The following is a 25,050-nucleotide window of genomic DNA, read 5'->3' on the forward strand; positions in this document are numbered from 1 at the left end:
GCGTGTCTGGTGCACAGTGCCCTCCAAGATCAGAAGAGGGCATCAGATTTGGGTCCTCTGCAAGAGCAAAATGTGCTGTTAACTGTTGTACTGTCTCTCCAGTCTCGAGAGGGACAGCTTTTAAGAACTACTGATGGTTTCCAGTTTTACCCTGAGCCTCTGTGGAGCTGGTCCAGAGTAGGTCCAAGTTTGTTTTTTTATAACCTTCCTGAATGAAGCAGCTAGCGTTGCAAACCACAGCCCTAGGGCTCCAGATATTTGAGGAAACAGTATGATCAGATGGTGGGTACCCTAAAAATCATTCCTCTGTCTGACATTCCAGGCCCAAACATGAAATAGAGTTTAAAAATGTGTCCCCTAACATCTTGAAGGTAGCAAACTTGAACCCAAGTCCATGGACTCAAATTCCTGCCACTTCCTTTGAATTCACTGTAACTGTCTGCATCCTGTTCCCCTACCCCATGTTAGGGATTGAATGGAGGATCTTGTACATACATGTTGGATAAGCGCTCTACTATGAAGGTCTTAGATCCTCAGACCTGCATCTGGTTCTTGTTCATTATCATTCCTGGGGATCCTGTGAAAGTTACCAAGGAGGTGAGAGTTCATCCCTATGAGGGAGTCTGTGCATGATCACAGAGGCACAAGCTCCAACCCTTCCAGCTGCTGCCTGGACTTGGACTTGGGTCTAGATAACTTCAACCTACTTTGTACCTGTCTGGCCTCTGACTTGAAAGAAAAAGTGGATTCTGAGTGTGGCTGCGGAGCAGGAAGGAGCTTGGGTCTCTGACAGGAGCCTGTCCAAGTTCATACAGCTTAATAGTGGTGTGAGCATGTCTGTTTCACTCACTCCAGGCCTCAATTATAAACCTCAAAGGTAAAAGGAGATAAATAGAGCCTGTTGGGCTGAGCTATGCCGAGGAAGGCACTGGAAGTGCTTAGCACAGCGTCTGACACGGATGTTAATTGGGATACCTCACCATGGCAACCATTTTGTAAAGTATCCCTGGGTTCTGCTGCAGAAATGTGTCCGTGGTGATATGTCGAAGACAGCACACATCTAGACTTAGAATGCCAGGGGTTGTTCTATGGTTAACATAGAGAGAAGCATGCATAGGTTTGCTGACTGGTCCACAGAACAGCCCAAACCTAAAGTGATGTGGTAAATAGGCCAAGTTCCACGAGTTCCCTCAAAGAGGAGTCTTGAGGGAAGATGCAGGGATTGATGCTAATCCCAAAGATGGGAGGAAAAAGATGACGGACCCAAATTACCACGACCAAATTAATTAAAGCAAACTTTATTTGTGTACATGGGTTGCCTCCCACTAAGGTTCAAAGGCTCAGCACTGGATGTGATGAAGGCTTTTCTAGCTCAGGGGGACAGGGGTTCCAAATAGGGGATTTGGCTGGCAAATAGTCCGGATTACAGGAGCAGAACATATGCACAACAGGTTAGTCCTAATGGCCTCCTGAAGCAAAGGTGGGCATAACAAAGTAGGCATAACAAGATAGTCATAAGTAGTCATATAACCTTTGGAAGCAAAGGTAGGGTTGCATGTTGGTCATAAACAACTTTTTGAAATGAAGACATGATCAACATTCCTGGAACAGGCAGTACAGAACCATTTGTAGTTAAGGTTATAGGTGGGGCATAGCCTTGAGAAACAGGTTTAACCATAAACAGGAATGAGTTTAGTTTATCTTCACTGAATTGGGAACAAAACACCCATGGAAGGAGTTACAGAGACAAAATTTGGAGCTGTGACGAAAGGATGGACCATCTAGTGATTGCCATATCTGGGGATCCATCCCATAATCAGCTTCCAAATGCTGACACCATTGCATACCCCAGCAAGATTTTGCTGAAAGGACCCAGATATAGCTGTCTCTTGTGAGACTACGCCAGGGCCTAGCAAACACATAAGTGGATGCTCACAGTCAGCTATTAGATGGATCACAGGGCCCCCAATGGAGGAGCTAGAGAAAGTATCCAAGGAGCTAAAGAGATCTGCAACCCTGTAGGTGCAACAACATTATGAACTAACCAGTACCTCGGAGCTCTTGACTCTAGCTGCATATGTATCAAAAGATGGCCTAGTCGGCCATCACTGGAAAGAGAGGCCCATTGGACTTGCAAACTTTATATGCCTCAGTACAGAGGAACACCAGGACCAAAAAGGGGGAGTGGGTGGGTAGGGGAGTGGGGGGGTTGCTATGGGGGACTTTTGGATAGCATTGGAAATGTAAGTGAGGAAAATACCTAATTAAAAAAAAAGATGGCTTTTGAGCCTAAGATAGAGGCAGGCTGGTTCTCCAATTAATATTTTGAGTCTTGACAAAGGGAAGACACCTCCCTGAGTTCTCCTGGTAGACAAAGCAGGTGCCTGGCTGACTGAGTGTTTGGGGTGTGGCAGCTGGTGACTGGTTGCCTCAGACTTGGGGCTAAGGGGAATGAAGAAACTGGAGGTTTGGCTGCCTCTGATTTGGTTGTTTTTGGTTTTGTTTTTGTTTTTTCCAGCAGATAAAATGCCTGCTGTGTGTCAAGACCTCTGTGAGGCCTCAGGCACGCAAGGATGAAGAAAATAGGCATGCCATTTCTAACCTCAAAAAGCATGTGTTTGGGGTCTAAAGAGAACTATGAACCTTAAACAGCCACACCTCTGTAAGACCTGCAAAACAGAAGACAAAGGTGCTAAGGGAACAGGTAACAGGGCCTGACCTTGGTGGCAGAAAGAAACTAAGGACAAGTAGTCAGAAAGGCAGAGGAGATTCAGGCCTTGGCCAGAACATGGCCCATCTGAAAGAGCCAGGGCCAGGGATGAGCTCAGCCCCACAAAAGGTGCTGGGGGGACTCTGGCACAGACAGTGGTTAGCCATGAGCTAAGCAAGGTGGCTACGCTCAAAATGCCTGTGACATGGGCTGGTGAGATGGCTCAGTGGGTAAGAGCAACCGACTGCTCTTCCAAAGGTCCGAAGTTCAAATCCCAGCAACCACATGGTGGCTCACAACCATCTGTAACGAGATCTGACTCCCTCTTCTGGAGTGTCTGAAGACAGCTACAGTGTACTTACATATAATAAGTAAATAAATCTTTAAAAAAAAAAAAAAAGCGTGTGCCACCGCTGCCCAGGAAGCACTCTTTAAAAAAAAAAAAAAAATGCCTGTAACGCAGCAGCTATGGGAAGCCACTGAAGAACTTTAAAACTTTCTTTTAATCTTTATTTCGATTTTATGTGTTTGGATATTTTTCCTATATGCATGTCTACACACCATGTGTGTACAATGCCTTCAGAGACTAAAGAAGGGCATTGGGATCCCTTGGAACTGGAGCAGTAGACAGTTCTGAGCCACCATGTGAAGACTGGGAATCAAATGAGGGTTCTCAGGAAGAGCAGCCTGTGTTTGCTTTATTGATTGATTGATTTATATGTGAGTACACTGTCACTATCTTCAGACACTCCAGAAGAGTGCATCAGATCCCATTACAGATGGCTATGAGCCACCATGTGGTTACTGGGAATTGAACTCAGGACCTCTGGAAGAGCAGTCCGTGCTCTTAAACGGCTGAGCCATCTCTCTAGCCCCCTGATGAACTTGGGTGACATCATGACCCCATGTGAAGTATTTTTGCATTATGATTATGAGCCCTCACACATTAATCACATCTGATTGTCACAGTAGCTCTACAGAGATGTCACCTCTGTCTTATATCCCAGACCCAGTGGTCTCCTACAACTAGACCACATCACCCCCACCCTTCCTTCTGGTACCAGCGAATACCTGTCTCATACCCACACAGATGGAAGAAAGGTAATAGGCGATGTTGCTAGTGGGAAATCAGGGGACCTGGCTTCTCTGTCCTATCTCTTGTGACATATTGCTTCTTGCATCTCAGGTTTCTTAAAGTAGCCCAGCCAGAAGGGAGGGAAGCCTACTCTGAGGCCTTTTGGTTGGAAAACCCCGCCCCTCCCTTCTCACCTGGGGCAGGGGTGGCAATAATAGAAATGTCCTACATGTCTGGGCCTGTCCGAGCCTTCTTCTTCAAACCCAGTGAGCAGGGTGAGTAGGGCCGCTAAAGGCTGAGGCTGAGGCTGCTCCGTTTGGGAACGAGAGCCTGCTCTCCTGTCTACTGTTCCCTTGGATTTCTCAGACTGGCTAGATGAACTGGTTTGAGCTTTTAATTGTTCATACGCTGATACATCAACTATCGTCGTCGTAGTCATCGTCGTCGTCATCGTCATCGTTGTCAATTTGGACATCTTTTCTGTTTTTGGCATTTTCCCCCCAGATGTAGATATGCCTGATCATGAGACCACCGACCTGATTAGCGTTCACTGCCAGCTTCACGCAGCTTACTTTATACCCAATGCTTTCCAGAATGAACTGATCCATCTGCCCTTGCACAAGCCGGCCCAGCAGGGTAAAGCTGGTGCATTGTGGCGGTGTTCCTTCAGGATCATAGCCTAGCTCCACCTGTCCTTTTTCTAGGATGTACTTTCCATCCGTGATGGAGCCCGTTCTTACTTGCACTCTGTTGAGGTTCGCTGGATTGTTCAAAATCACTGTCAAATAGTTCCCTGTAGTGACATTGTAGGACCAGAAGAACGACTCATCCAGAGTATAGGCCTCCTGCGGGGAGTGGGTATCAGAGAACCTCATATCCGTGTAAACAGTTCCACTGAGGGTATACGGATCAGGAGGATCCTTTTCATGGCCTATTAAGGTCTTGTTCTCAAAAGTGAGGTGAGTCAACCTGTGGTAAAAGAGAAATGGTCGGCAGAGGATTGAACTTTGCTGGCCCAGGAGGGTGCGGAAGTGAAGGAGCAGCCAGTTGAGAGGTCGCTCCTTGTGGAAGAGGAGGAGGAAGTGGGCCAGGAGTGGAAGGTCCCTGCTGTGGAGAAGTTTGCCCAGGAAGCCCATATTAGAGAACTCGAGGAGCACCCATGTGTTGGGCTTCCTGTAGCCCACCTTCGAGCGAATGTGGTTGACAAAATTGGGGGCACAAAAGACATTGTCCTCTATCAAGAGGAAGTAAGTGGAGAGTTTCGTGGCAAAGCTCATTAGGAAGGCATGGTCTACATTCTGCTTGGAGTAGATCTGCCCCCGAGAGACCTTGTTCTGGGCATCGTTCACAGCGGGGTAGGCATCAGGTGGGGCGTGGATCAGTAACAATTGCCCTGTCAAGATCTGGGACCTGTAGAGACTTGAAATCCGGATGATAGTTCTCCTGAGCCAGGTGGGATCAGAGTCAGCCAGGTGGACCAGCACTGTCATTTGTTTCTGCTCGGATGTGGAGGAGGTGTGGTACAGGGAGGCCAGTGTATCCAAGAGGCCATTTGGACCCTCTCGTGACTCTGAGGTGATCCCCACTGTCAGCCATGCTGAGAGGTGAAATAGAGACAACTGTCAGTGGACGGTAGTGATGAGAGTGTTCAAAATGATTAGAGAAGCCAATGGTGAGACTCAGGGTGAGACAGGACTGGAGCCTCACCTTGGTACTAAGAAAGCAGAGGCAGGAGGACCATGAGATCAGTATGGGCTCTAGAGCACAGTGAGACCCCATCATAAATAAAACAAACCCTAGAGTACTAGAGAGTAGGCCCGAAGAGGTGGCTCATTCTCTGGTCTTGCAGAAGACACTAGTTTGGTTCCCTGTACCCATGTTAGGAAGCTTACAACTGCCTGTAACTCCAGCTGCCAGATTCAGCACCGCCTTCTGGCCTCCATGGACACTGACCCACACATGTGTGCAGACTCACACATAATCAAATCTTAAAGATCAGAGGATGCTACTTGGGATGTTGTTTTTCTTTTCTTTACTTGGCAAAGCCTGCACATTTTGCTACTTTCTTTTTTTTTTTTTAAACAGCCCTAGAGTTCTGTTTAAAGATCAACTTATTTATTTTTATTTATTGATTTATTTTTACTCATTTACTTATTTAATGTGAATTGGTGTTTTGTCTGTATGTAAGTCTGTGAGGGTATCAGATCCCCTGGAACTAGAATGACAGACAGTTGTGAGCTGCTATTTGAGTGCTGGGAATTAAAAGTGGGTCCCCGGAAAGAGCAGTCAGTGCTTATAACTTGCTGGACCACTTCTTTGGATCCCATTCTTGGTACTCTTAAATGTGGTCAGCAGTCCAGAAATTTTAGCCTCATCTGCAACTTTATTAGACCTACAGAATCCTGAGGCCATCTTCAGAATATGTTTAAACTATATCACTTGTATATATTTAAGACTTGAAGAAATACCAAGATAATTGCTGCTGTATCCTTCTGAATATTTTTTTTCTAAGAGCAGGTTTTTGCTAGGCATGGTGGCCTGTGCCTTTAATCCCAGAACTTGGGAGGCAGAGTGGGGTAAATCTCAGTTTGAGACCAGCCTGGTCTATACAGTGAGTTCCAGGATAGCCAGGGCTACACAGAGAGACCCTGTCTCAAAAACAACCAACTGGGCTGGAGAGATAGCTTAGCAGATAAGAGCACTGACTGCTCTTCCAAAGGTCCTGAGCTCAAATCCCAGCAACCACATGGTGGCTCACAACCATCTGTAATGAGATCTGATGCCTTCTTCTTGAGTGTCTGAAGACAGCTACAGTGTACTTTCATATAATAAATAAATTAATCTTTAAAACAAAACAAAACAACAACAACAGCAACAACAACAAAAATCAACCAACCAACCAACCAACCAACCAACCAACCAACCAACCAACCAACCAACCACTACCACCACCAAGTCAAGGTCTTTCTGTGTAGACCTTGCTGCCCTGAAACTCACTTTGTTGTCTAAGTTGACCTTGAACTCTCAGTGGTTCTCCTGCCTCAGCCTCCTAAGAGCTGAGATTGCAGCTATGTGCCAGCATGTCCAACCCTTCTGACTCTTTTCTTAAACCTGAAGCTTGTGGCTAAAGATCTTGATAAATATCTGCTAATTGTTATGGTTATTATAATTCCTTCTGCTTTAAGCCTTTCAGCCAACCTATTTTCCCAATGGTTCCTTTAAAGAAGATACATTATTTAAAAAAGAAAGAAAGAAAGAAAGAAAGAAAGAAAAAGGAAGAAAAAGAAAGAAAGAAAGGAAGGAAGAAGGAAAGAAGGAAAGAAGAGAAGAAAGAAAGAAAAATAAAGAAAGAAGGGACTTCTAGAATCCAGGAGTCCAAGGCTTTTCTATTGTTCTCGTGCACTGTCTTGGGTTTTGCCAACATGACACAAGCTACAGTTATCCAGAAAGGAGGGCTATTAATTGGAGAAAAAAAAATAATGCCTTCATAAGTTGGGCCTGTAGGCAAGTCTGTGGACGTTTTCTGGATTAATGCTGAATGTAGGAGGGCTCAGTTCCCTGTGGGCGGGGCTACCCCGGGCAGGTGGTCCTGAGGTACTGAAGAAAGCAAACCAGGAGACAAGTAAGCAGTATCCCTCCATGGCTTCTGAGTCAGCTCTTGCCTCCAGGTTCCTGTGAGTCCCTATCTCGACTTCCTTGAGCTATGACTATCAGCTGCAGGTGGAAGCTGACAGAGCCCTTGCCCCCCACTTTGGTGCTCAGATACTCACACACTTGGGAGAGCCCTCCAATCTACGCTGTTCTATTTTCCCAGCCAAGGATTTTTACCCCAGTTCTGCCACTTCTGACTGTGTTGTTGCCTAATTCCTTTTGCCCCTGAGCTGAGTCCTAAAACCCATAAAACGAAAAGAATTTGGGCTCAGTGATCTAAGACTCCTTTGCCTCCAATATTCTTTAATCCAGTGATTGCTCTTTCTTACAATGACTAACTTTAATTTTTCCCCATCAGTGATTTAATCTTCCTTTTCACTGATATATTTTGTTTAGTCATTGAATTCCTCTACCTAAAAATGCATGTAGACAACTTTAGCCACAACTTTAAAAAAAAAAAAATTCAACTAATTTCTCTTCCCTTTTATTTATATGCTCTAAAGCTGGGCATGAGGGTACATACCTTTAATCCAAGCACCAAGGACATTGAGGCGGGAAGAGCTTAATTCAAAGCCAGCTTGAGATATGTAGTAAGGAGGAGGCAAGCTTTGGCTACATAGTGAGACCTTATCCAAAAGCTTGACATGCAAGAGGACCTGAGTTCAGTTCATAGCGCCCAAGTGTAAAGGGATTTTAATCCAGCAACATGGCTACTCTGGCTGGAACACAGAAGCAAACAGATCTCTGAGTTCGAGGCCAGCCTTGTTTAGGTAAAGAAAAGCTTTGGCCCAGGCATGATGGTGCATGCCTTTAATCCCAGCACTCAGGAGACAGAGGTAGGAGGATATCAGAGTGCCAGTCATTTTGGTTGAGTCTGTGAGCTGAGAGGCAGAGCAGGAAGACAGAGAAGAGTTGAAGTTGATTCAGTTAGTTCAGTTCAGTCAGTCAGTCAGTACAGTGGAGTTGAGGTCAGTTCCACTCAGTTCATGCAGTAGAAACAGTTGAAGCCAGAGAATGGGGAGCCAGATTAGAACAAATTGCTGGAGTTAGTTTGAGGCTAAGCGGAGCAATTCAGTGAGAAGCTGAGAGAAGCCAGTTTGAACCAGTCAGCTTGGAGAAGATTTTGAGCCAGAACAGCTGAGTTGAACCAGCCAGCCCGAGTTCAGAAAGAGCGGGAAAGGGTGAGCTTGTTCAGCAGTAAACCTTTGAGATGACAATTACATGTGACAAATAAAAGTTACATTTACACACAAGCCATGTAGCTCACAATACCTGCAAACGCAGCTCTCAGGGATCCATACATATTCCTATACCATTGTACATGTACACATGTATATTTGTATATGTACAAAAACCAATGGCTGAGGCCACCCACTCCAAAAAAGGCCACATGAGGGCAGGAGAGATGGCCCAGTGGTTAAGAGTGCCTACTGCTCAGAGGAGCTAACACCCACCTTGCAGGCTCACAACTGCCTGTAACTGTAGCTCCAGAGACTTTAATGCCCTCTTTTAGCTTCTGTGGACACTTGTACTCCTATACATATATCCACAGACTGAGACACATGCATTTGCTTAATTAAATATAAAATATAATGCACTGTATGATGGTGTATGCCTTCAATCCCAGAACTCAAGAGGCAGAGGCAGGAGGATCTCTTGAGTTCAGCCTTGTCTACATAGTGAGACCCTTTTCCAAAATGAACAAACAAAAAGCCACAGGATCATCCACTCCCCACCTCTACCCATCCCACAGAAGGCACACAGCCAACCATTCCTAGGACAGAATCATAATTGCAGATTGAAATGTTAAGTTACACAAGGGAGTCATACTCCTTGATTACCCAAAGTGAAGAGGTATGGTGTGGCAGATGAGAGTCTATACAATGTAAGATGAAGAAATATAATATGTGATCAAGATATCGTTTCTACCTATTTTATTTTATATTTTAGTGTTTTTGTATGTGTGTATGAGTGTTATGTGTGTGTGGTGTATGGTATGTGTGTTTGTGTTTGTGTGTATGTGCGTGTATGTGTGTGTGTGTGTGTGTGTGTGTGTGTGTGTGTGTGAGAGAGAGAGAGAGAGAGAGAGAGAGAGAGAGAGAGAGAGAGAGAGAGAGAGATGCTGGAAATGTGAACTCAGATCCTCGGGAGGAACAGCAAACGCCCCTAACCACTGAACTATCCTTCATCCCCTGATCCCACTTATTTAAAACAACTACCTCTATCTGTCCTTCCTCATACTCCTGACTTGTCAATGTCCTAGGATAGGGAGGGAGCTGTCAGGTAGGTTCAAGTGTTCCTGGACACATGGCCTTTTCTCCTCCTGCCCTTCTCTTTCCCATCCTCTTCCCTCCTGTGGTCCTCCTCTTCCTGGGACACCACACCCTCCCTCTTCTGGGCACTCACTCTTTCTTCTCTGCTGGATTTCTTTCAGATACTTGAAGGTGATGTTCTGCCAGTCATCAAGTGATCTGAAATTATTCTTACTGCCATGGTTGATCACCTGGACCATTGACAAAGGCAAAAAATATAGGTCCCTTGGTAAAACAACAGACTTTATCTCTCCCAACTTCCCATGTGCCTTTTTAGGTAGAGAGTACAACGCAGTGCCTGGCTGTGAGCCAGAAGACCCATGGGCCCTGGTAGACTCTGCCTGCCTCTTACCTTGAGAAGCGTGACAAGCAAATGCAGCTAGTTTATGGAATAATGGGTAGGTCCACACCCAGCTCCACTCAGAGGGAAAGCTTTGGAGGGAAAGCTCAGGGGCCTTGGGCAGCCTGCCTGTCCTCAGTCCTCCCTCCATGCACTTCCAGTTTCCCAGAGAATAGTCACCACATTTTTGACATCTTCATTTTCCTCAGGGATTTGCAGGATGGTGAAGAGCCACAGGAATATGAGGGCCACAGAGGCTCTGAAGCAAGTCCTGACAGAGCAGTGCATTGCGTCTGCACTGGGATACGGCTTCTACAATGAGAGGTCAGTATGCATATGGGAGACCCACCGCTCTTCCCCCTGCCCTATCCTCCCCACCCCTCTCACTGTCTCCCCTCTGCCCTAAGATTACTGTTAATTTACATGAACACACACTGGTCTAGGAGCCTGACAGAACACAACCCTGTTCCCTTCCTGGAGAGAGAAGGTCACCTATCCGATGATGACATGACATATGCTGCCTCTCTTCATCTATTTGTTTGGAGTTTCAACTCTCCTAAACTTTCCCCTTCTCAGAATGATAAGGGCTAGCTGGAATGTTATTAGCATGTCAGTTTGTACTAGGAAACAGATGGGCATTGTATTCTCTGCATTTAAAACAAAAAATAAAAGTCAAACTATTAGCCAGGCAGTGGTGGCTAACAGTTTTTGTTTGTTTGTCTGTTTGTTTGTTTCATGACAGGGTTTCTCTGCATATCTCTAGCTGTCCTGGAACTCCCTGTGTAGACCAGGCTGCCTCCTGAGTGCTGGGATTAAAGGCCTGTGTCACCACCACCTGGCTTAAAGATGTTTTTCTTTCTTTCTTTCCTTTTCCTTTCCTTTTCCTCTTTCTTTCTTTCTTTCCTTCCTTTCTTTCTTTTCTTTCTTTCTTTCTTTCTTTCTTTCTTTCTTTCTTTCTTTCTTTCTTTCTTTCTTTCTTTCTTTCTTTCTTTCTTTCTTTCTTCTTTCCTTCTTTCTTTCTTTCTTTCTTTCTTTCTTTCTTTCTTTCTTTCTTTCTTTCTTTCTTCTTTCCTTTCTTTCCTTTCTTTTTCATTTTTTTATTTTTATTTTTTTTTGAGACAGGGTTTCTCTGTATAGCCCTGGCGATCCTGGAACTCACTCTGTAGACCAGGATGGTCTTGAACTCAGAAATCTATCTGCCTCTGCCTCCCAAGTGCTAGGATTAAAGGCGTGTGCCACCACTGCCCAGCTTATTTATTTATTTTATGTATGTAAATACACTGTCATTTTACTCTGGCGAGAGGAGAGCATTGGATCCCATTACAGATGGCTGTGAGCCACCATGTGGTTGCTGGGAATTGAACTCAGGACCTTTGGAAGAGCAGCCAGTGTTCTTAACTGCTGAGCCATCTCCCTAGCCCCTAAAGATATTCTTAATATATTCCTGTCTTTACTCAGACTTAGGCCTCAATTAGAACAGGATTCTGTTTCCTTGAGTAAGTTAAGTGAGTGTCGGGTTACTGGGACACAGGCCAGCTCAGGCTCAGAGGTGCCTGCATCCAGTCCTATTCTTGAGTATCTTTTCTGATTGCTCCTCAGCCTTGAGAAGCAAGGCTCCCATGGGCTTTGTCAACGAATTCCATTCTTGGCCTGCATACTCAGGACACAAAAAAGAAATTGTAGTCACGTGGTTTCTGCGCTCCAGTGGCCACAGTATTCTCCAATCTCCTTCATTCTCAGGAATGTTTCCCATCTTAGTTGGCTTTAATATTTTTAAATTAATAAACTTGTTAATTAATATTATTACCCTTTGTTTTTTTAGAGGCAGGGTCTCTCATCAGGATAGCTCTGGCTGTCCTGAAACTGCTTGCTTCTACCTCCAAAGTGGGAAGATTAAAGGGCATATGCCACCACACCAGGCCTAAATTTCTTTTTCTTCCTTCCTTCTCTTTTTCTTTTCTTCTTTTTTTGATTGTGAGCCAAGCCTTTAATGGCTGAGCATTTTTCCAGTCTAATTTCTTCCTTCCTTCCTTCCTTCCTTCCTTCCTTCCTTCCTTCCTTCCTTCCTTCCTTCCTTCCTTTTCTTTCTTTTCTTTTCTTTTTTTTTAAATTATGTGCTTGTGTCTGTGTACACGTTAACACAGTGCCTGTGGGGGCCAGAAGAGGGTGTTGGGTCCCCTAGAACTAGGTTGTGAGCTGCCTGCCATGGGTACTGGAAACTGAACTCATGATCTTTTTTTTTTTTTTTTCTCGAGACAGGGTTTCTCTGTGTAGCCCTGGCTTTCCTGGAACTCACTCTGTAGACTCAGAAATCCGCCTGTCTCTGCCTCCCAAGTGCTGGGATTAAAGGCGTGCACCACCACGCCCGGCTCTCCCCTAATTTTTTGATAATAGTTACAAAAAAACCTTATTCATAATAAGATTAAACTTTCTTCCCTGTTTTCCTTAAGGCTTTTTGTCATGTGAGTGAATCACTTATGAAATTCTGTAAAAAACACCCAGATGAACAGACTTCTCCAAACCATAAACACATGGACAAGTATGCTTAATGGAAAAGGGCTATATAACTACAGTTAAAAGCCCTCAGCACAATAGACATACCTCAGTTCACTTCTGTCCTGCCTGTGACAGTGTTGGGCAGCAGAGAATTCTTTTCTTAACCCTCGAAGGTCAACGCTGTTCTGTAGAAGGCAGAACAAAGGGCAAGAGGAGCTGGAAAGGGAGCAGGTCACTCTAGGAATTAGGGACAGAGCCTGAGGTCTCTGCTGCTTACTCCCCTGAGCTCAGCTCCCTCTGTGATGTTACTATTCTGTCCCAGTCCCCCACCCCTACCCCCACCCCTGACTCATAGCATCAGAGGGGCATAGGTACTGGATACATGTGATGAGTGTGTACTTCATAATCCCTACCTACAAATTATTATTTGCCCTAAAAAAGCAGCAGTGGCTCTCTTTGAACGGAGAAAGAGATGCAGAGACCACCTTGCAGGGAAACAGGAACAGTGCACAGAGAACCGCCACGCCTGCCCCATCACACATCCATTCCGGCGACTCCGCCCAGTCTCTTCCAGTCCCTCAGGGTTCCTTCCTGCCCTCCTACTTCTACTTCCTCTCACCTTCTGAGTTTGTCAGCCTTGCTTTCATCCTCTTTCTTTTGCACGATCTCTTCTCCCTCTCTACTGGGCCTTTGCCATCATGGAAAAAGCAGGTCTGTTATCTTTCTGAGGAAGGAAAGTCAAAAAGGATAATACCTCTCTTGAACTCATGTTTCAAGTTCTGTCCTACTTCTCTGAAATTCTACACAGCAGGTCCTTGGGAGCGTGGACTTTAGCCCACTTTGCGTTCTTTCTCAGCAGATCTACAGTTTTGATTCCGCCTGGAACTGCTTCCTTTCTGACACCCACCTTCCCCGGCTTATCCTTTTCCTGATGCATCAGTGCACATGGTCCTAAAGCTTTCTTATTTTCCTTCTCATTCTCTCTGGCTAATCCCAGCCTTGTGTGTGTGTGTGTGTGTGTGTGTGTGTGTGTGTGCGCGCGCACGCACGCGCGTGTGTCGCTGGATGTAGTGAGTCCTTATCTCAAAACAAAACAAAATGCAAACAAAGAAGAACCCCAAACAAACAAAGCAACTACCTCCAAAGCAAAAATTATAAATCAAAGTCTGGGAGAGATGGCTCAATGGTTAAGAATACTTGCTGGTCCTGCAGAGAGCCCAGGTTTGAGTCATAGAACCCACATGGAGGCTCAAACCAGCCTGCAACTCTAGCTCCAGGGAATCTGATGCTTTCCTCTGACTTTTACATGCATTACACATGCATGTGGTACATACATACATACATACATACATTACAAACAAACATGTAGGCAGAAAATATACATAAGATACTTTAAAAAATTAAAATTATAGATAAAATCTAGTGTGTTAGCATATGCCTGTAATCCTAGCACTTGGGAGTCTAAGGTAGGAAGATCCTGAATTAGACGCCAACATAGACTTCATTAAAAAGACCTGTCAAAAACAGGAAAACAAGCAGGCCTTTAATAATACAGCACTGGGGAGGCAGAGGCAGATCTCTGAATTCAAGGCCAGCCTGATTTACAGAGTTCTAGGACAGTCAGGGCTACACTGAAAAACACCATAATAGGTAGGTAGATAGACGATAGATAGACAGACAGATAGATAGATAGGAAAAGAAAATCCTAAATCAAGTGAGATTCCCTCCTCTTCTTGCCATTCTACGAGGGCCTCTCACTGCAAATAAAAGAAGGTCCTGCCGGGTGTGGTGGCGCACGCCTTTAGTTCCAGCACTTGGGAGGCAGAGGCAGGAGGATTTCTGAGTTTGAGGCCAGCCTGGTCTACAGAGTGAGTTCCAGGACAGCCAGGGCTATACAGAGAAACCCTGTCTCGAAAAAACAAAAAACAAACAACAAAAAAAAAGAAAGTCCTGGTTCCTGGCTATGGCCTGCCTGTGAGGTTTCTTTTTTCTTGGAGGATGGCCTGTAAGGCATATAGGACTCTGGAACATGTGGTTCTTTTAGAATGCTCCTGTGTAGGTTTACCCCATTGCTGCTCCTTCCCTGCCACTGAGCCGGGAGCTCGGATGTTCTCTTTGCTGCCCGGCATCAGTCACTGACTAATGGAGCCCAGCGCCACTCAGGACCACTTCGGACCTTCCCTACCTATTGGGTGGTCTGTTAAGTTTTCCTGAGCATCTGTTGGTATGATTATTGTCTGTCACCATTCACTAGCCTAGAATTATAAGCTACAGAAGGGCAGACATTTGGTACTATATCTATAGCATTTTGCAGAGAGTACCTGGCCGGGAGAACCATGCTCAACAAGTCTTTTATATTAGCTCATGGGCTATGAGAGACTCCTAATAGTTGACAGTAATCTATTCATCAAAAAAACACGATGACAATGCCAGGAGCCAGAGAAGGGCTATGGGCAAACCATGGTTAAAGCACGCAGGGGAGTTCAGGATAGCCAGGGGCTGTGTAGAGAAACCCTGTCTTGAGAATGCAAAAATTAAAATAAAAACAAATAAAAATTAAAAAAAAAAAACCAAACAAACAGCAGATTATAGGCCCAGACAAACTAGGCTAGAATCTGCTTCTGCTTAACTTTTTCATGTGATCTTGGTCAAATGACTCAGTCTTTCTGAAGCCCAGCTCCTCCCCTATCAAGGGAAGATGACAGATGACTACCCTCGAGTGCCTATGGGTTCTTTTGTTGTTTAAGACAGGATCTCATGTAGTTCATGATGGATATGATTTTATTCTGTAACTCAGGCTGGCTTTAGACTCCTTACTTGTATTGGCAACCCATAACCCACAGCTGCAGATCCAGGGCTCCAGTGCTCTCTATGGGCACCAGGCACACGCGTCCATGCAGACAAAACACTCATATACATAAACTAGTGGTGCCCACCATCAACCCCAGCACTGGGGAGACCGGGGCGGTGGATCTCTGAGAGTTCAAGGCCAGCCTGCCTTAAATAAGTAACTAAAGAAATAAAGCAGGTTTGAACTTCTGATTTGTGAGCTTTCACCTCTCGAGGGCTAAGATTATGGCTCTAGGGTTTTTGTAAGAATTTAAAGAATCATCCACATACTCACTCTTGGCATGTACCAGGAACTCCATGAAATTGAACTCTTCTATATAAGGAAGCTCTCACTCTTGCCTGGGTCTCACTAAGTAGCCTAGAGGCTGCCTTGACTTCATGCCAATCCTCCTGTCTCAGCCTATCAACTACTTGAATTACAGGCAGTTAACAGTCACCACTCTCTGCCATGGACGTCAGCTTGGCCTTCTTTTCATCGAATGTTTGAAAACTCCAGCTCCTTGATTTCTACATTGCTGTCCACATTGTAATTTTGGATATACAACTACTCAGAGAGACTGTCTGTCTGTCTGTCTGTCTGTCTGTCTGTTACTGCCAGATTCCTATTTCTCTGAAGGATTTAGAGGAGGCAGAAACAAACAAACAAAATCAAAACAAATCAGAGAGAATAAATCTGAATGAGACCTGACACCTCTTTAGGTCCTTGTTAGCATTGCAGTTAGGGGCGGTTGTCAATCTGCCCCACAGTGTTTGTTGGTCTTGGATGGCCTCGCTAAGGACTTGAATTAGGCTGAAGTCAGAATTCTCCTCTAATCCTGGGAGGATGAACCATACCTGCAGGTTGGAGATGGTGAGGAACACATCCCCCTTTGTGTCCTTGTTTCTTTGGGGACTAAGTGAACTCATCCGCCCACGGCTGTCATCTGGCTGATGGAGAGACTGGTGCTCCACACAGTCTGGCCACATTGTTTGAAAATCTGAATTAAAAAAAAAAAAAGAAAGAAAAAAGGAGAGCTCAAAAAATTTCAAGTTAGTTGGGCCAGATTTAATTCTAGGCAGAGAGGCAGGGAGATCTCTGTGAGTTCAGGCCAAGTTTACATTGGAATACCAGGCCATTCAGGGCTATATAGCAAGAGTCTATATAAAAGGGGTGACCAAACAAAACAAAACAAAAAACCAGTGTGGTGGCACACACTTGTTATCCCAGCATTTGGAAGGCAGAGGAAAGAGGATCAGGAATTCAAGGTTATCCTGGACCACATAGTTCAAGGTCAGCTCAGGATACCATGACTGCCCATCTCAAAAACCCCAAACAAAACAAAAACTGGAAGAACTTACATACATCTTGGCCTTATGCTTGGCATTTATTTTGCCTAAGGTGTTATGAGATGGAACACAGCCAAGGTGGGGGGAGGGGGGTTGAGTGGGGAGTGGTAATACTGTCGTTCCCAGCACTACCAATCAAGTTCTGAGTGAGACTACATAGAGAAACTCAGTCTCAATAAACAAAAACAAAAACAAACAACAACAAAAAGATGTGGATCACAAAGTGGCTCCTGGGTGTGACAGGCTGTGAACAGAGTGGGGAGGGGGTGAGGGGAAGAATGCAAATGAGTAAGCCACAGTAAACCTCAATCAGAAGAGCCATGGTGTAATTCCTGGCTTTCTATACCGTGGGGACAGTGTTTCGGGGGGGTCAGCGAGGAGACAGGGGGGAGGGAGGGTCAGTGGCTGAAATTAAAGATTAGGTATTTGAGGCTTGCTATGGGTAATTTCTAAGGGCTCTCTAGGGAAAGAAAACCAATAGGATTTGTGCCTATGTACCCATATCATACACATACATTTGCATCACTTAGATATATCCATATATCAAGAAAGAGACCGATTTGAAGGAATTTGTTTAAACCACATACATTTATTGACATTTCTGGAAGCTATATGTCCAAGATCAGAATGTTAGCTTGTTATTGGGACTCTTTCTCCAAGGCCTTTCTCTCCCCTTGGCTTGTGCCTGGTGGCCTTCCAGCATCACCTGCTTGTCCCTCTGTACCTTCGTACATCTTTTTTAAGTTGCCAAAACTGTTGGAAAAACTAGCCTTAGAGCAGTCTATTCTCAAACACAGTCCATCATGGGTCACAAAAAAATCAACTTCACAAGGCTCAACCAGCATATAGGTACATCACTTATAAGATTTTGTGAAATGGTTGCTCCTACGTAAACAAAACACCGGAGATTTCTACAGTCAGGGTTTGTAGCCACAGCAGCCTAGAGGAGTTGTGGGACCCAGGCAGAAGGTGAAGGTACAGCTGGTGGGAGATGAGGTGAGGTCCCCGTGTCTGATAGTTTTCAGAAGCCAGCCTAGTGTTTGGGAAAGATCAAAGGCCGGTGCCGACTGACTGCCATTCTCATCCTGGCTCAGCTGTTATCAGTGTGATCTTGGCTGATTAATGGGAGTCTCAGTTTCTCTTTTTTCATACAGGTTGGTGTGTCTAGTAGACTATGAATGACTCCTGGCTATTGGCCCTGACTTTTGATAGAGCAATATTGCAGTATTTCAGCTCTCTCTCTCTCTCTCTCTCTCTCTCTCTCTCTCTCCCCCCCCTTTCTATGCATTAGTTGTTCGTGTCAGGGAAGGAAAATGTAAAAACAAAAAAAAGGGAGTCACGCTGTGCTGAACATACAATGTAATTTGGTTGGTTGGGGAATTTCAATTAGATACAGAGAAGGTTCCAGCGTGTTATACCCCAGATACAGAGAAGTCTAAACACTTGCGCTATCTGAGGGACAGGACATGCTGAGAGGAGTTAGGAGCAAAGGGGGAGTATGACTTTCTCCTCACCCTTCAGGAGCACAAGATTGCTCTTTGCCTCAGAACTAAGGGAGGTTGAAGCAGGAGGATTGCTGTGAGTCTGAGGTCAGTTTGTGAATCTGAGGCCATTTTGAGCTGCATAAAAAGACCCTGTCTCCAAAACAAATCATAAAAATATTAAATACTGTTCCTTGAGAGTCTCAGGCCTCCAAAGTGGTCCAACCGGAATGGGAAGAAACACCTGAAGCCCAAGCCTTGGTGAGGGTTACCTTGCCCCTCCCAGCCCCTGTGGGTAGGGCCAGCACCACCGTGGGAACATTCCATATGAGTGTCTGATCCACACAAGGGTCTAGTTCTTTGGGTCTCACACCCAGTTACACCAACGGTGTACGGTTTTCTGCCTTGCAGTTGAGCTGCTGAGTCAGCAGAGATTCTGGGAGTGGCGAGGGGCAGGGTTTGGGACTATACGTAGCTCTGCTGTAGTTCCAGTCTAGGAGAGGCCTTCCCCTCCTCCCCTCCCTTGTATGTGTACCTCAGAAATGTGTAGGGGTGAGGCGGTGGTGGTGTTTAGTTAAAAGATGCTTCCCCAAGACCAGACCTGCTTTCCAAGGTCAGAGCCCATAATGAAACCCTTTATCATGGTGTCAGCCGGGGGTGGGGACCAAGAGAGTACAGCTATCCCACAGGGAAGGCCTTGCAGCCGAGAGGGAGCGATACTGGTTCCAGTGGAATTAAGCAGAGGAGGGAATGGGGAGGAAGCTTTATCTCACTATATTCACACACTGTGTGGGCTGCCCAACACTTCACCACCGAGTGAGACGACTAGATTCTTCTCGGTGTCCAGCCCAAAGCTTCGACCTCAGACAATTGGAGTCACAGAAACTCAAGGCCCTTTCTACAAATATTTGTGGAGCAACTCCCACGTGCCTGGTACTGACTTTACACCTTCCCTCTAGCGGCTTACCAAGGGGTGGGGCACGTGCTGAGGAGTTAGCAGGGACTCCGCTGGGAAACGGATGCCGAGCTATAAAACTATCAATAAAGAGTAGCAACGAGACGTTTTGGAAAGACACAAAACAAGCAAAGCAGACGGACATCCCACGGTTGCCCCAGGAGACACCTGACACCAAATATTCCAGAGTACAAAAGGTGCTGAGTTCTGATATCACTGAACTGGAGATGAGAAACTGAGATGGTGCATTGCTGATACTTGGGAAAGCAGAGGATGGGGACGGGAAAATACGGGTAGTAGTAGACCCAACGCACTAACAGTAAGGCCAGGGCGGAAGGAAGGCACACGGACGGCACCGGAGCCCCGTCGAGGCAGCAGCGCTGTGGAGGGGGGTGGGGAGCAGAACCGACACGTGCGCTACGTGCTGCGCTAGCCGCCGCCCCCTCCCGGGCTTCTGGGGAGCCAGGCCTGCTCCCCCCGCCCCCCATCTGTGGCTCAGACCCGGAGCGCCGCGGGAGGGGTGGGGGCGACATCGACGGAGAGCGAGAGGAAAAGTCCTTCTTCGCGTTTGGAACCCAGAAGCCTGGTCTCCACTGCACGGCGACCGGAAGGAGGACCAGCGCCTCTTAGACCAGCAGGCAGATTTAGGGCACAGGCTGCGCCCTTGGGGTGCAGGCCGGAGTTGGAACTCAGCCTGCTGGGGGAGGTTGAGGTCTGACGGCTGAGTGGGCCGGATAAAGACATCGATCCCTAGGGATGTATCCAGAGGCTCTCCAGCACTCATGGGGTGGTTGGGGGACGGAGTCCGGGGCGGAGGCGGAGTGTTGTCCAAGAGTAAGGAGGGGGGTTCCTGGAGACGTGGCACTCTGAGCGGGCTCGGTTTTACTCCGGGCGCCGGGGCTGCAGCCCCTCTTTCCCCGAGAACCTGGCACTGTGGCTCCGCCCAGCCCTCGCTCCCAGCCCTCTGGGAGCCTGAGACCAGGCACCTCCAGGCCCGGGTTACCCAGGTCCGGCCTCTGGGGCGTCCAGCCGGCCCTGCACTAGACAATGCGGGCCGGGCCCCGCCCCCGGAGGCTGAGTCGGCTCGGGCCGTGGCCAATCATCGCCTGTGGCTAGGCTCTTTAAAAAAAGAAGAGCCGGCCGCGGTGTGGCTGTCAGCTGGAGAGGGATCCCTCCGCCCATGTAAACACACATCATAAAGGGCAAGGGGAAGCGTCTTCTGAGGGGCGGGGGAGCGGTTGCCTTTAAGTAGAGATCCCTCTCAGGCCCTAGGTTCTCTTGACTAGGTTGGCAACCGCCGACTCCCTCAGCGTCTCTCTGGGTTGATCTGTAGCATCTCATCATTTAGGATCACTACCAGAAATGGAGGAAGCAGCACTAGTAGACCTTGAAAGTTGGGAGAGAAGATGACTAGGTCATAGTCAACTGAGAGACTTCCTAAGTTCGTACCTTCCAGTTACATACCCACAATTCATGTCCAGAGGTCTGAAAATTATAACCTACTTGGTTTGTAGGATGCTAACGTCAAAGGTGAAAGTACTGTCCTTTCCCAAAGCAGAGAACATGACAGAAAGTCAACTCCAGGAAGACCCCCAAACACACACAACGTTTATAACATCCAGGGTCAGGGCCAAGAGCGAAAATAAAGGATTTTTTTTTTTTTCAGTCAATATGACAGGTCATCTGAAATCTTAGCCTTTGGGAATGAGGTCAGCCTGGGCTTCATTGTGAGTTCCAGGCCAGCTTTGGCTACAAGTATGCAATCCCATTTCAATTTTTCCCCCTCAATACATTATCACGGAAAAAAAAATCAGCAAGGTTTAAAAATATGTCAAGCTGGGTGAGGTGACACGTCTTTAATCCTAGCACCTCCGAGTTAGAAGCCAGCCAATATGTGAGTTTCAGGCTAGTCAGAGCTACATAGTGAAACCTTGACTCAAAAATGTGGTAAATTCTATACTTCTTCCCTAGGTTTCCCACGATTTTATAACCTGCTGTATCACCTCATTTTACAATGATTTTTTTTTAATGAACAGATTATTGTCTAAGACAATATTATTGTCTTATTTTATTATTATTTAAGACAATATATGTCTTATTCAGGCTCCAAATCCCTGTAGAGCTAAGAAAAGTTTTGCCTTCTTCAAGAATTGCTGAACTGTTTTAGAGGCCAGGTACTTCGATAGAGCTTATTAAAGACTGGGGCTTTTCTCCCCTTCACTGAAAAATGTTTTGTATTTTTTATATTTAAAAAAATTTTTTAAATGTGTGTTGAGCTGAAGGGGTCTGCAACCCTATAGGTGGAACAATATGAACTAACCAGTACCCCCAGAGCTCATGTCTCTAGCTGCATATATATCAGAAGATGACCTAGTTGGCCATCATTGGGAAAAGAGGCCCCTTGGTCTTGCAAACTTTATATGCCCCAGTACAGGGGAATGCCAGGGCCAAGAAGTGGGAGTGGGTGGGTAGGGGAGCAGGGCGGGGGAGGGTATAGGGGACTTTTGGGATAGCATTTGAAATGTAAATGAGGAAAATAATAAAAAAATAAAAAAAATGTGTGTGTTGCTTGTAGGGGCCAGGAGAGACATCAGAGCCTCTGAGGCTGGGGGTGAAGAGGCAGTTGGGAGCTGATGGGCATTGATCTGGAAACTAAGTTTACATCCTCTAAGGCGGAAGCAAATGCCCTTAATCTGCTGAGCCGGCTCTCTCTGTCTTTGATGCGGAAGCTCATTATGCAGGTCTGGCTGGCCTGGAACTTTGTGTAGGATTAAAGGTGTGCGCCACCACATCTAACTTCTAACTCTTTCCATTTTTAAGCTGAAGAACCATGGTCTCTGTGTGATAGGATATATCTGTAATCCCAGCGTTTAAGAGGTAGAGGCAGGAGGATGATCAGGAGATCAGAGTCATCTTTGGCTATGTAGAGAGTTCCAGGCCAGCCTAGGTCACATTAGTCCTATTAAAATCTAAACCCAGAGGCTGAGTGATGGTCTATTCTGAAGGGAGGGCTGTGGAGCCACTGATCCTTCCTTATACAGTGGCAGGCAGTCTTTCCACGAGTTTGGTTGCTTTCTAGATTAAAGAAATCGCCGGGCGGTGGTGGCACACGCCTTTAATCCCAGCACTTGGGAGGCAGAGGCAGGTGGATCTCTGAGTTCGAGGCCAGCCTGGTCTACAAAGTGAGTTCCAGGACAGCCAAGACTATACAGAGAAACCCTGTCTCGAAAAAACAAAACAAAAAAAAAAAAAAAGAAATTATGTTTGTGTTCAAGTTCTACTTATGACCTGACTTTTTCTGGGGCCATCCCCCATCTTTGGATTTCATGGTTACTTAACCTCTCAGCTCTTCCATTGCTTCCTCTGAAACACTCTGATCTCTTTCTTTCCTTCAGACCTGTTGTACCTTTTAGCCTGTTGAAAATCTTTGTAGCAGAGACATCTCAGGCTCAGCCTGTTCAGGGGTGAATACATCTTCCCTAGAACATGCTCATGGATGCTTGTCCCAGGGATGCCATCTGTCAGACCCTTAGTACGCTATTCTTCTGGTCCCGTCCTAGTCTAACTTTTATTTCCTACAATTTCACTTTAACCTATAGCGCTGCTGAATTTATTTAGGCCCCATCATTCCTTGATTGGATTATTTCAAGATGCTTTTGCTCAAGTCCAACCTTGTATATGTGTAGATTTCTGTGCAACAACCCTACTTTCCAGTAAATAGACTGAACTGTTGGATTTGGTCAAATGCTTAATCCCCTCACAGACTAAACAATCCCGAAAAGCACTTGCACTTTACACAGTGTCTAGGATAAGCAAGTGCTCGAAGAGTTATTGCTCTCCTCATTACTCTATGTGTCTGTCCTTGCTGCTCCTTGTGTTCAAGGTGTTTTCTCTACCTGGAGAATCCTCCAATTTCAGTACTCTGCTTCTCGGGTTTTACTAAGCAAATCTTTCGTGCCAAAATATATGACGTGATTGATGGATTGTAACTCTGTTCTCCCTACTAGACTGTTAACTTCTTGAGAGGAAGAATTCTGAAACTTCAGAGGTTAACTGAAGCATTAAGGATAAACATCCCAGGCGGAAGGCCCCTGCCCCTCCCGGCTAGGGGGCGGGGCGAGACCTGGCTCGGGGTGGCAGCAGGGACTTTTTTCCTCGCCGTGGCGGCGGAGGAGCACTGCGTGGGGTAGCGGCAAGACGTCGTCGGAGGAAGGCTGAAAAAGCCCTAGGTGTTGCCGTTGCTAGTAGAAGTCGGACCTGTCGCCCGAGCTGTGCGTCTGCACGGGTTTCGGACGGAGCGGAGCTCGCTGCCGCGGTTGCGGAGCCTGCCCTGTGCTCGCCCCTGCCCAGGTCGCGGTGATGGAGCCGGCCACCACGCTGCCCCCAGGCCCGCGCCCGGCGCTGCCCCTCGGGGGCCCGGGCCCGCTGGGAGAGTTCCTGCCTCCCCCCGAGTGTCCGGTCTTCGAGCCGAGCTGGGAAGAGTTCGCGGACCCCTTCGCTTTCATCCACAAGATCCGGCCCATAGCCGAGCAGACTGGGATCTGTAAGGTGCGGCCGCCGCCGGTGAGTCAGCCAGCACCCCGGATCCTGCTCGCGGCTGGGGGAGGGAGCGAGGACGCGCGGCCCGGGAGGCCGGAGGCGCGGGGGCGGGGAGCGGTCGTCCCGCGGGCCCGGTCAAGTTTGGGGTGGCTCCGAGGGTCGGAGATGCGGCGGTGGGAGGAAGGCGCGGGGGCCCCCGTCCCGGGTGGGATGTGGGCCGTGAGGACCGCGGGCTCCGGCGGGGCGGCCGGAGGGGGCTAGGTCGGTGCGGCTCCGGGGGCTGGTGCGCTGCACCGCCCGGCAGCGGTGCGGGCTGGAGTGGTTGGCAGCCGCCGGGGTGGTCGCTGGGGAGTCCTCCCGAGCCCGGCTGAGACGCGGGCGCGGAGGCAGGGCTCTGGGCCCGCACGGCTCCGTGGCTGGTCCTCGCCTCCTTCTCGGGGTGCGGGGGTGTGTGATGGGTGGGGGTGGGGGACTTGCGAGTTGTCGTGTGAGGAGGAAAGTTTTCAATATGGCGGCGGGAGCCCCTGGTCCTTTGTGTGGTGGCGGCGTCGGCCCGAAGCTGCCCTCACCTGAGCGCCCCACCCTCCGGACCCGGGTCCCCCACCACCACCTGGTCCCTCGGCCTCTGGGAGTCCCCAGGGCGAGCTGGGCCAGGGGGCGGCCGGCGCTACTGGGGGAGGGGAGGAGCCGCTGGGCCGGTCTGGAGCGGCTGGTTGAGTGGTGGTGGGGGTGCAAGGGTCGGGGTGGGGGGACGACACTTTGAGGATGGTGGGGGCAGGCCAAGCGGCGGGGGCCCTGATGCTCGCAGGTCCTGGCGGACGCTCCCACACGGACTTGGGGCCGGACTGCTTTGCTCCCGGCGCGGGGGGGGGGGGGAGGCCTGGCTGGGGCTGAGGTGGAGAGGCTGTGCTTGTAGGGGAGATGTCAGACGAGCTCTTGGAGATTTCATCCTGGTCCCTAGCTTTCCCTACTCGGCCTTCCCGGCGGGGGCTCTAGCGCCTCGAGCTTGGGGGGCTCTGAGGGGTGGGGTGTCCCCAAGACGGCCCTAACGGCTGCAACGTCCGCGGAGAGCCCGGCCCACTCCTTCCCCGTCCCCGTCCCCCTCCCCGTACCCCCTCCCCCCGCAGCCGGAACTGGATGCGCTGCGACACCCCAGGTTTTTCGCCTACCTTTTGGGATGACCTGAGTCTGAGTTGGCCTAAACGACCGTTGGACCGGCCGGGTCGGTTGGAAAGGTTTAACTGCCTTGCCTACCGTTTAAGAATTTTCTATCTTTCCCTGCTCTCAAGTGAAAAAGACCCCCCCCCACGCCTTT

At 47.7% G+C, this 25,050-nt stretch overlaps 2 protein-coding genes and 1 long non-coding RNA gene across 5 annotated transcripts in view; 2 read left to right on the forward strand and 1 right to left on the reverse strand.

Moving 5' to 3' along the window:
• Nucleotides 1-4,157: 4,157 nt before the first annotated feature.
• On the reverse strand, nt 4,158-24,963 carry Mgat4e (MGAT4 family, member E). Of its 3 annotated transcripts, XM_011248086.3 has the most exons (7): nt 24,905-24,963; nt 16,269-16,411; nt 13,204-13,308; nt 12,690-12,769; nt 10,269-10,400; nt 9,843-9,939; nt 4,158-5,382 (listed from the first exon to the last, which is right to left on the reverse strand). In XM_011248086.3, exons 5-7 carry the CDS (start codon nt 10,374-10,376, stop codon nt 4,202-4,204), a joined length of 1,386 nt encoding a protein of 461 aa, XP_011246388.2. In that variant the 5' UTR covers nt 10,377-10,400; nt 12,690-12,769; nt 13,204-13,308; nt 16,269-16,411; nt 24,905-24,963; the 3' UTR covers nt 4,158-4,201. The 3 variants fall into 3 exon arrangements, with proteins under 3 accessions (XP_011246388.2, NP_001277944.1, NP_001138772.1); NM_001291015.1 differs by lacking the exons at nt 13,204-13,308; nt 16,269-16,411; nt 24,905-24,963 and having other exon boundaries at nt 10,101-10,400; nt 12,690-12,899; NM_001145300.2 differs by lacking the exons at nt 9,843-9,939; nt 13,204-13,308; nt 16,269-16,411; nt 24,905-24,963 and having other exon boundaries at nt 10,101-10,400; nt 12,690-12,899.
• On the forward strand, nt 9,524-10,757 carry Gm46160. Its single transcript, XR_001779459.2, has 3 exons — nt 9,524-10,146; nt 10,298-10,412; nt 10,532-10,757. It is a non-coding gene; the product is annotated as a predicted gene, 46160 (long non-coding RNA).
• Kdm5b (lysine (K)-specific demethylase 5B) overlaps nt 23,395-25,050 on the forward strand; it is a 72,701-nt gene continuing 71,045 nt past the window's right edge. The window contains exon 1 of the mRNA NM_152895.2: nt 23,395-23,759. Coding sequence (NP_690855.2) covers nt 23,556-23,759 — 204 coding nt within the window. The 5' untranslated portion in view covers nt 23,395-23,555. The remainder of the gene's footprint in view (nt 23,760-25,050) is intronic.

The sequence above is a fragment of the Mus musculus genome, chromosome 1, assembly GCF_000001635.26.
Source record: "Mus musculus strain C57BL/6J chromosome 1, GRCm38.p6 C57BL/6J".
NCBI lineage: Eukaryota > Metazoa > Chordata > Mammalia > Rodentia > Muridae > Mus > Mus musculus.

Coding starts and splice junctions, on each gene's coding strand:
- Mgat4e (XM_011248086.3), bottom strand. CDS start 10,376: ATGCACTGCTCTGTCAGGACTTGCTTCAGAGCCTCTGTGGCCCTCATA. Junction 9,940..10,268: donor ATGAAGATGTCAAAAATGTG/GTGACTATTCTC, acceptor TCAATGGTCCAG/GTGATCAACCATGGCAGTAA. Junction 5,383..9,842: donor AATCCAGCAGAGAAGAAAGA/GTGAGTGCCCAG, acceptor TTCACCTCTCAG/CATGGCTGACAGTGGGGATC.